Source organism: Etheostoma cragini, chromosome 21, assembly GCF_013103735.1.
Source record: "Etheostoma cragini isolate CJK2018 chromosome 21, CSU_Ecrag_1.0, whole genome shotgun sequence".
NCBI classification, from domain to species: Eukaryota; Metazoa; Chordata; class Actinopteri; order Perciformes; family Percidae; genus Etheostoma; species Etheostoma cragini.
This window is the reverse complement of record NC_048427.1, coordinates 1,165,674-1,176,389: the sequence shown is the minus strand read 5'-3', so window position 1 is coordinate 1,176,389 and position 10,716 is coordinate 1,165,674. Positions and strand designations below refer to the sequence as shown.

At 42.3% G+C, this 10,716-nt stretch overlaps 1 protein-coding gene across 1 annotated transcript in view; it reads right to left on the bottom strand.

The window, feature by feature from the left end:
• The window catches only part of LOC117937011 (formin-like protein 1), a 16,739-nt gene extending 7,134 nt beyond the window's left edge, over window positions 1-9,605 (bottom strand). Inside the window, exons 1-9 of the mRNA XM_034860624.1 lie at window positions 9,601-9,605; window positions 9,442-9,543; window positions 7,103-7,346; window positions 6,176-6,322; window positions 5,412-5,528; window positions 4,882-5,006; window positions 3,860-4,062; window positions 2,111-2,345; window positions 598-666 (exon numbers count right to left, since the gene is read on the bottom strand). Coding sequence (XP_034716515.1) covers window positions 598-666; window positions 2,111-2,345; window positions 3,860-4,062; window positions 4,882-5,006; window positions 5,412-5,528; window positions 6,176-6,322; window positions 7,103-7,346; window positions 9,442-9,489 — 1,188 coding nt within the window. The 5' untranslated portion in view covers window positions 9,490-9,543; window positions 9,601-9,605. The remainder of the gene's footprint in view (window positions 1-597; window positions 667-2,110; window positions 2,346-3,859; window positions 4,063-4,881; window positions 5,007-5,411; window positions 5,529-6,175; window positions 6,323-7,102; window positions 7,347-9,441; window positions 9,544-9,600) is intronic.
• Window positions 9,606-10,716: the final 1,111 nt, after the last annotated feature.

Sequence of the window (10,716 nt, the reverse complement as noted above, 5' to 3'; positions counted from 1 at the left end):
GCAGTGGATCAGCGGCGGCTGTGGCTTAGGGGCGGCAGTGGCTCAGGGGCGGCAGTGGATCAGCGGCGGCTGTGGCTTAGGGGCGGCAGTGGATCAGCGGCGGCTGTGGTAGAGCGGTTGCCTACCAATTGGGAAGTTGGTGGTTCAATCCCTGGCCCTGCAGTCCCATGTCAAAGTGTCCTTGGGCAAGACCCCCGATTTTCCCCTGATGCTGCACCATCGGAGTGTGTGTGTATTTATCCGACATTGTAAGGCAGTCTCGGCTACGGTGTATGAATGTGTGCGGATGGTGAATGGTTCATGTACAACATTTAAATCATTCATAAGACATGAGCATGTCAAGGCATTAGTGACATTTTGGGCAGAACACCCAAAGAATTTGTCACTTTGATTCCTGTCTCAACGTAGAACCGAATCACTGCCTTAATAAATATTACACACAGTATGAAGTGGATGACACATTAGCGGGTCTGTGTATGGCTGATTTGTTGCATACCGTCGCATTAACATTCACTAAAAGCGCTTTGAGTAGTTGTTAAGACTAGAAAAGCCCTATTCAGAAACAGTCTATTGACCTTTCCATTGAGCTGGACTCACCTCCAGGATCTTCTTCAGCTTGCTGGAGGACTTGATCGACATGGAGGCGGCGATGATGGCGTTCAGTTGCTGCCGGAAAGAGTTGAATTTCTATGATCATTATTTGATTCTCAACTAAATATATAAACACAGATCCCAAAAGCTAAGATTAAAGTAGCCTGATATGTTTAATTTAGATTTAGTCTTGTCTGTTTAATGCATGAAGCATGAAATATGTGTCCCAAATCAACACATTACACTTTTACTGCAAATAACTTAAAGCTATATTTTAACTTTTGAACTATTGTGTAGTGTTGTTTACCTAAATCCCTTATTCTTCTAAATGACATGTTAAAATGTTTTTTTTTTTTTGTTGCTTTGTATGATTGTATGAATTTGTTTTTGTTTGCAAGGTTGGTTACTGTTCCAGATGTTGAGTCATTACACTTATTTTCTGATCTTTATATTCGGCATGTTTTTGCCATTTCTTGTTTTATCGATGCTGTGTGATTTAAATCGTTGGAAGGAAGACTTTGTGGAAGCTCACAGGGAATCAGGATACAAATACTTATGTTTAATAACCTATGTTCTCAGTAATAAGTAACAGGAGTTAGAATTTCCCTCATAAAACAATCTTTTATCTCGGGACTATTTCCTGGTGGAGGGATACATGTCTTGAGTGGAGACCTTTTTTGTGTTTTCCACCCTCCCAAGTCACCTAAAAAAATCCCTTCATGTGATCACATGTACTGTGTGTTGTCCTGGGCATTGTGTTGTTATAAAGCTGATTCTGGTTCTGATTCTGGTTCTGATTCTGGTTCTGGTTCTGATTCTGGTTCTGAAGCATCCGATGAAGAGTGTGCATGCTGCCTGTTGCAGTGCTCCGTCTCTGTCTTCTTACTATTGGTGGTACTGTGACACAGAATTTCCCTTCGGGGATCAATAGAGTATTTCTGATTCTGATCCAGATCTCTAACGGACTGGCTACCTTCCATCTCCCTTGGGTCTCGTCACTGAAACACAGATTGCGTCACTGCCCCGCCGTTTATCTAGTGCAATGTTTCCCAAACTTAGGGTTGGGACCCAAAATGGGTCGCAGACCCGTTTTATTGGGTCGCCAATTGGCAGAGTTAAATGCATATCAATCTTATGTGAATGAGCGTTGTTTATAGCTACACTGGTCTGTTCAGATCAGATGCTTTGGGGGTTGGGGGGGTCTCTCTCTCTCTCTCTCTCTCTCTCTCCTCTCTTATCCTAGGAGGGGATAAGAACATGAGTTGAGAAAGGGGTGAGACACAGAAAGGAGGAGAATAGAGACCTTTTCTGTTTTTGTTTACTTTTATAATGGAATAAATATACTTAATATACATTTAAATTCATGGTTTGTTCCGTCTTTTGTCCACACTTTAAAAATGTAGATTTTACCATGACTCATGGTGTATTTTTTGTAAATTCGGGTCACGGGGAGACACAAAATTTCTCTTTTGGGTCTTGAGCTGAAAAGGTTTGGGAACCACTGGTCTTGTGAACTCACCGGCTGTATCAGCTGGACGCTCTCGGGGAAATTGCCCATGAAGGTGAGCGTGCTGATGCGCTGGGAAAGCCGCGGGATCTTGCTGAAGCGCATCATGAAGCGGTCCTCCTCGCTGAGCTCGTCCGGCGGCCTGCCCTCACACTCGTAGCTGTGGATCAGCTTCATCTCGTACTCCGTGGGGATGAAACGCTCCAGGAGCTCCAGGAAGTCCAAGCTCAGAGCTCTCTGGTTGTACCTGTGGGGACGGCAGGGTAGAATAAAAAAAATAAACAAAAAACAGTGTCATAAATTGTGTCCTTAAGCCTCGTGTTGTCTTCTCTTTGACTTGCAACTGCAACAGTTTTTCCTGGGTTGAAATTTCAACAGTTTGTTGTTCTTTTGTAACTACACTTTTCTCAATGTTTTTGTCAATTTTCTTCGCTTTTTTGAAGTTTTTTTAATTATGTGTAAGTCAGTTTTTTAACTAGATCTTTGTTGCTTTTTCCAATGTTTTTGATGTTTTCTTGTCACTTTTTCTGATTTTTTGGGTCACTTTTTCAGCGTTTAAAAAAAGAATGTTTTTGTTGACTTTTTTTCCTGCTTTTTTGTGGGGTTTTTTTTCAACATTTGTCACATTTTTCAACAATCTTTTCTAAAACATGTAGAACGTTTTTGTAAACCGGTCAAATTTGACCCGAGGAAAACACAAGGGTTAAATCAGTCAGTGAGACGTTACCTCAACCCAGGCTGCTTTGGGCCGTAGCCAACGCCAAATAGAAGAAACACTTAAATCAATCAATCAATCTATCAATCAATCAATCTATCTATATTTCTAAAGCACATTTTAAACAACCAGGCTGACCAAGGTGCTGGACATTGACATGAAACAATAAATAGACAGAACAACACACCAGACAAATACAACATTCAGTTCCCACGATCAGATCTCAGCCAACTACATACGTATGGTGTTCCTCAGATGTCAGTCGGAGTCACTCAGTCTCACAAAAACCAGAGAACAGTCGTCAGAGATAACGTTGCCCGGAAGCTGTTTACAGCTTAGCTCTTGTTGGTATTTTTAGCCCTTTAACCTCTGTTTTAATCACCAGATCTTATCATGGTTTACAGGAATTTCTTTTAATATTAGATATTAGTTATATTTTGCCAGGGACGCTGGATTGCTTTGTTGTTTATTGACTCTATGCTACATATATCAACATTTATTAAGATTTTAAAAAACAGTGTTAAAACACTTTTTTCTTTCATTATTGGTATTTTTATTGTGTAAATTCTCACATACAACGTGCAGCAATTGTTCACAGACGGGAAGCGGTAGGGACTACGTCACTTCCGGAGTTTTCCGCGGGCCTTTATCGTGTTTGAGCAACGTGCAGGAAACAAGTTGCTGCTAAAGGCATTGAACACACTTAATTAAAAAGATATCACAGAAAACTGTGATCATTTTGGGAAATTTCATAGCGTTACCTTCCTGCTCTGAAGATGAAAGAGGATTTTCTGAGACCGAGTGACTCTGACACCTGAGTCTGAGATCCGAGACAGGACGTCCTAAAATGAACACTGTATCCACGGCTCGCTCTTTAAAAAGGAAGATGACACGCAGACAGGGTTCACAGCATCTAAACTCACAACGCGTTTACTTCACTGACAGTAGGAAATCTCAGTGTGTAACTCAACATCCGTAATCTGGCTCAAACTACTGTCACTAAACAATGACACGCCAACATTTGTTTAGAGGATTTTCATACGTACGTCTCGATTGCACAGCAGATGTCGGATGCAGCCATTCCTTCCTTGCGCAGGGTGATGGCCAGGTTTTTGGCCCGGTTGGGCTCCATTAGAGACACTTTACTGGGCGTCTTGTGGGCCAGTTTCATCTTGAGGGTCCCCAGCTCAACAGGGGTGGCTTGGGCCTTGGTCTTGAACTGCTCCTCAAAGGTTGCCATGTTGAGCTCCTAAGAAAGATGGAGGTGAGGAAAAACGCAGCGATCAAATTAAAACTGATGATAGGCGTGGTGCATTTTTAGTCTGATGCAATAACAGACCCTTTCCACAGCAGCCATTTTGGCTCGTTTAAAGCAGGTAAAGCACAGGTGTAACTGGGACACTTGATGAACTGTCGGCTGTGATAAAGGTCTATAGATCTCAACAGTGTGGCAAGTCAAAATCCCGATGATTTGATAGATTTTTTGATGGTTTTGGGGCTGTGCACAATAACGGAAGGCTTGTATCACGTGGCCACGCCGACAGTGTTGTTGTCATTACTTTGAATTTCTCATGGGGGCGACAGAAACTACGCACTATAGCTTTAAGAAAAACACACTTTATTCACAATACTACACTGCCCACAATCCCTAGCGTAACAGCAACATCCCTGATTGGTCGGCTAGAACTAGCTGCTACCATTAAAGGCTATGATAAATTCTCTACACAGTCCTGTACATTTGGCTTTCTTGCCATTTTTTAAATACTCTATTGCGCCAAATAAAATCTTTTATGGTCAGAACCAACAGGTTGGCTCGTTGCAGACTTATACGTTTTTATACAAGCAACTTTTTAAATGTCAACACAACAACTGAATGGGGAAAAAACACTTCAGGAACCAGAGCTGTTAAAAAAGTGGACGGTCCTGGTTTAGCTCTACCGTACGAGTGACCTTGGAGGGATTGGAGGAAAAGAAAAGAGATATGCAGTATGAATGTATTTAGATATAACTGGAGTTTGAGGTGTGTACACCACGTAGCGGAGACGGTGGGAACGTGAACTGGTCCGACCTCTAAGACGTGCTCATCGTCCAGCTCGTTGAAGATGGTTCCTGCCACCTGGTTGGATTTAAGGGCCTGCCAGTTCAACAGGGGCATGCGGTATTTGGTCTGAATGGTCTTCTTCTTTCTATAACCTGGAAGACAGAAACAAATCATAACTATCTAACATGGAAAATCTAAGTTTTTATACAAAACAGGCTGACTTTTTTTGTTCTTTTCTTGAAATACATTGTAAAGTTTTAACACTTAGGCATTGACACAGTATTTAAATGACAGGTTGTATTAAAAGGTCTCAAACTAAAATGACTTTGTTAGCAGATACCTGCTCTAAAATGTCAATTATTTTAAAAAAAAAAGGACACTGCCAAAACACAAACGGGGTAAACTAAAGCTATTTATTCTGGTGGTTAAAATAATGTGACAGTTTCAGAAGTTAGGTCACACAACAGTAACCAAAGACGCCTTAAAATGCCACATTGGCCCTGACATTTTCCTGCTCCCTCTTCTCTGAAACCCCCCTGCTCCCATTGTTGACCCACCTGAGCTGCCATGAGTCATATCCCCTGAGGGCTGGGTCGTACCACCCAGCAGTGGGAAGGGGGGAGCCGCTGGTGGAGGTGGTGGAGGAGGAGGAGGAGTTAAGCCTAGAAAAAGAGCTGCAAAGATTAAAAGATTAGTTGTTGACAATTATTGAAAAAGTTGATCTCAGTTTGTGTCATTTTTTAATGAAAAAATAAAAAATAAAACTCTCTTATTTCAACTTGTTAAATGTGAATATCTTCTGGTTTCTTCTCTCCTCTGTGACAATAAACTGAATATCTTTGAGAGTGTGGACAAAACAAGACATTCGAGGACGTCATCTTGGGCTTTTTGGGAACACTGATCCACGTTGTTTTCCCTAGCTTTTTAAAAGACTTTAGGCTTTAGGGTTGAGGGTTCGTCCTTCAAGAAAATGTCAAAAATAAAAAAGAAGAAGCAGTTTGACATCATTTTGGATCATTTGTGTTACCACATCTGCGTCTAAAATGTTGGAAAGGTGAAGCACATAACACTCAAAAAGCTTAAGGTTAAAGAGGTCTGCTGGGGACCGACTACAGTAGTATTAAGGAAAGTCTTTTAGTTATTCTGGGGCTCACATCTTTTTTATTCAGCTTAGGTGCTGCACCTAAAAACTATACTAGGAGTAAAACCCTGATCTACATTTCTCACCTTTTTCTGACATTTTTTAGACCAAATAACTAATTGAGAAAATAATCCCCAGATTAATTGAGACTAAAAATAATAATAGTAGTTGCAGCCTTACCTTGAGGAGGAGGAGGAGGAGGAGGAGGAGGAGGAGGAGGAGGTGGAGCAGCTTGAACTGTCCCTGACTGCAGAGAAGGGGGAGGCTGAGGGTCTGAGGAGGGGGGAGAGGCCTCGTGGTCTTTACCTGACTCGCTTTCCTCCTTAGCTGTCAGGGGAACAACAAGACTGTCATTGTTTACCTCGCTCTACATTTATAAAGTTGAGTCAAAAAAAGCCTCCAGATCAGCGTTGTCCAGAGGAGGAGGAATTTAACGTCCACTCTTGCTTTGCGTTGATTTTAAATCGCACCGCACGCACTACCTAAAGAGGGCGCTGTCTGGGTCTGGATCAAACTCGTGCCAATAAATAGAATCTGTGCCGGCTTTGTAGAAATTAGAGAAAATACGAGTCAATGTGGCCACTTTATGAAAGCTTTTAACTAATTTGCATTCATCTTATTTCAAATTGATTAGTCACAACATGTTGTGTGAGCGGAGACGTTAACTGTAGATCAAGGCCCAGCAAATAGTCATTCTTTTTATCTCCTGTTTTGATTTTTCCACAGTTTTAAGGCTGCAAAATTTAACCAAAAAAAACTTGCGATTAATTCCCATTTAACTTTAAACCGTAACACCCAAAGTAAAGCTTTACCTGGAGGACAGTTTTAGGAGGTTAATGCAACTGATTCCTGTCTCATCGGCAAGAAGGAAGTTGATTCTCTACAAGATTACAATCTTAAGCAGCATTAATCTTCTAATGATGCATGGCAGTAGAACAAGAGATTCTCAGCTTGAGAGAGAGAATATGTGACATTAAACTGAGAGAAGCAGCCGTCCCGCGGCCTTCTGGTAATTAGAGTTTAAATCCTCTGCTGTAGATGTTTCTCGTTACTTCTGTGATAACTTTAACTTCAGTCTGCACGTGTGACGAGATCAGCCGCTCTGACCTTTCTTTATCACGTGCTGGATGAGCGGGACCACCTGGACGTCCAGGTTTCCAGAGGCGGAGCGCTCCATCCGGACCAGCCCCTGCTCCACCAGGTCCTGGACCTTAACCTCCAGATCCCTCAGGGCCTGGGTGGACCGATCCTTGTCTCTCTCTCTCTCTCTCTCGCTCTCACGCTCTAGCTCTCTCTCCCGTTCTCGCTGCTGCAGGAGAGTCACCTGCGAGCAGGACTCACGGAGACTCTCCTAAAACACACAATGCAATACACACAATCAGGAAACAAATCAGTAAAATAACCTAAAGTATGAAATACTACCTATAAACATCACACCTGAATTATATGTTCACATTATGTTTGACTTGTTGTGTCCTATAATAGGACGATTTTAAGCTTAGAGGAAGATAATGCTTTATTATAACTAAGAATACACCAAACCCAGATGTTTGGGGTTTGGTTGAATACCAAATCCACAGGTTAAGATTCTGCAGAAACCAAATCCTCCTCCCATCCTCAGTCCATTAACACAGTAAACCCATCTGAGCTTTTATTTTCTCAAAGGCAGAGGCTTTTGAGAACTTTTCTAGCCCCTGGGGGACCGAAGGCAGGCTGGGGGAACACATGTTAACGTTTAAAATGTTGTTGTTTTTGTTGTTTTTAAAGCTCAAAGTGAAATCCTGGATCCTGGATGGATCCTGGATTAGCTGCATCACGGATTATAACTTGTTTTTGTAGTTCTAACCATTTGCTGTATGTGCTGTAGCCTTTTAAAAGGAAATATTCACATTTAAAAGTATAATCACTTAACCATATGTTCTTCAAAACAGTTGTTTTTATTCCTTCCTCCTGTTTGCCTTGAGTGCCTAACTTTTTGATATTAATGAACGTCCGTCACATTCAACCTGTTGCCATAAGAAATGCCACAAAGCTAATGAAGACCATCAGCTCCACACATCTCTCTCTGGATCTCTCAGTGTGACTATGTTCAAAAGATTGTGGCATCCGGCGACTTCCCTGCGATTACAGATGGTCACGTGGATGCAACAACAGTGCTGCTGTCATTACTTTGAATTCCTCATATAACAGAAAGTGTGCACTATAGCTTTAAACTGGTGAAAATATCCCTTCCACACATGCTTTCCAGTGTAAGAGGGTCTTAGCACAGAGGGTGTCATAGGCTGTGTAGACTGTAAAGCCTCATGCAGCACATGTTGGATTTATAATATTGTGATATAAAGTTGATTAAGATGGTTGTTTCCTAATATTTAACCTTACTGGACCCTAAACTACTACAAAGAACTGCTACAAACTACTATTTTTTCTATTTTTATTATTGCCACTCTTCATTCTAACCCGAACCGGCCCGTCAGACACCGCCTACCAAGAGCCTGGGTCTTGGTCTGGGTCTGGGGCTGGGTCTGGGTCTGAGCCTGAGCCTGGGTCTGTGTCTGGGTCTGGGTCTGGGTCTGGGTCTGTCCCAGGTTTCTGCCTAAAAGGAGTTTTCCTCGCCACTGTCGCACTGTTGCCAGCTCTGGAGGAAACTACTAGACCTGTTGGGTCCTTGTAAATTCTGGAGTGTGGTCTGGACCTGCTCTATCTGTAAAGTGTCTCCAGATAACTCTTGTTATGAATTGATACTATATGAATAAATAAAATTGAATTGAATTGAATTGAATTAAACTAACACAAATTAGACCATAGACTCGCATTTGGTGAGATTTTGTCCTTGGGATTTTTGATTTTAGTTATTTTATCACAGAAAGTATCCCATCATCAGAATAGACATCCATTCTGTGTCCTTATGGATGGGATAATGATGTTTACAACAAACTGTCCATCTGGTTTCTCTTCCAAATATACTGTACTTGACGTACTTTGGGGTTTGTTTTAGACTGGTTTGATCCGCTCAAGCTATTTGTATCACTCAGCATCCTCTGCAATTACTTTGCTGCTTACAATTACATCATAACTGATTCAACCACTGGCCGAAGATATGAAAACAAGTTGTACTTGTCCTTTAAGAAAAATAAAATATGAACTAGGGACTAAGGGTGTCAAAGCAGAGATACTGAATAAATGAGTAATGTTTTATTCTTCAATAAGGACCCTGAAAAAAAGAACTGATGATGTTTGAAAGCTTCCCTTTAGTTTAGTTTCTGTCACTTATATGATTTTTAATAATATTTTCTATTTGTTTCTTTTAAGTCTTCCCCGGTCCCTCTGCACACCTTCACCTGTCCCAAACTGCATTAACTTCTGTTTGTCTTTATGCTTTAAAAAGAAAGGAATGGACAGCAGAGACAATGAATAAATAACAACATGAAGAGGAGGAAGGACTCTACCTTTAGGAGAGCCACTTCCTTTGTGTTCTGAATCAGCTTCTTCTCCATTTCTGAGACTTTCTCCGTCGCCTCCTGCTCGCTGTGCTGGAGCCTGGAGCTCAGCTGGGACAACACAACAACATTATTATCAATATCTTCATACACACTGTCCCTCTGCACCTGTGTGTGGTTGTGTGTGTCTGTGTCTGTGTCTGTGAGTGTGTTTGTCTGTGTCAATGTGTGTCTGTGTGTGTGTGTCCATGTCAGCGTGTTTGTCTGTGTGTGTTTGTGTGTCTGTAAATGTGTCTGAGTGTGTCTGTCTGTATGTGTGACTCTGTGTGTGTTCATCTGTGTGTGTGTGTGTGTGTGTATATATAGTATGTGTGTGAATGTGCGTCTTTATGTTTATGTGTCTGTGTGTTCATGTGTGTGTGTTTGTCTGTGTATATGTCCATGTGTGTGTCTGTGTGTATGTCCTTTTGTGTGTGTGTGTGTCTGTGTGTCTGTGTATATGTCCATGTGTGTCTGTGTGTATGTCCGTCCGTCCGTGTGTGTATATATGTGCGTGTGTGTGTATATATGTCCATGTGTGTCTGTGTGTATGTCCGTCCGTCCGTTTGCGTGTGTCTGTCCGTGTGTGTTTGTGTGTGTGTGTGTATGTGTCTGTGTGTTCATGTGTGTCCATGTGTGTGTGTGTGTGTGTGTCCATGTATGTGTCTGTGTGTCTTTGTGTGTCCATGTATGTGTATGTGTATGTGTGTGTGTGTGTGTGTGTGTGTGTGTGTGTGTGTGTGTGTGTGTACCTGTGCGTTGTGCTCCTGCAGCTCCTCCAGGTGCTCCAGCAGGGCGTTCTTGGTCTCTGCGTCCTCCAGCAGAGCGCCCACATCAAACACATTGTCCAGGTAGGCCTGGATCTGCACCAGCAGCCTGTCGCTCTCCGTGAACTTCAACCTCTGCACGCACACACACACACACACAGACACACACACACACACACACACACACACACACACACAGGACAGTCAAAGACTAAGCACCATGCTGTCCAACCTCTAGGATAAATAAGTCCTTTTAATTTAAAAAGGACTCCCTGACTTGCCTCCAGGTAGTCGTCCAGCCCCTGACGAGTGAACTCGTACTGCAGGTGGACTCGGAAGTTCATGTTTTCCACCGAGTGGACCACGATGTTGATGAACTGCATGCACGCCACCTGGTGGAAAAACAGAGGAAGTACTGCCTTTAGTTTTACATGCAGTAGCAGCCAGGGCACCTCATCATACAGGTCCGATTATTATG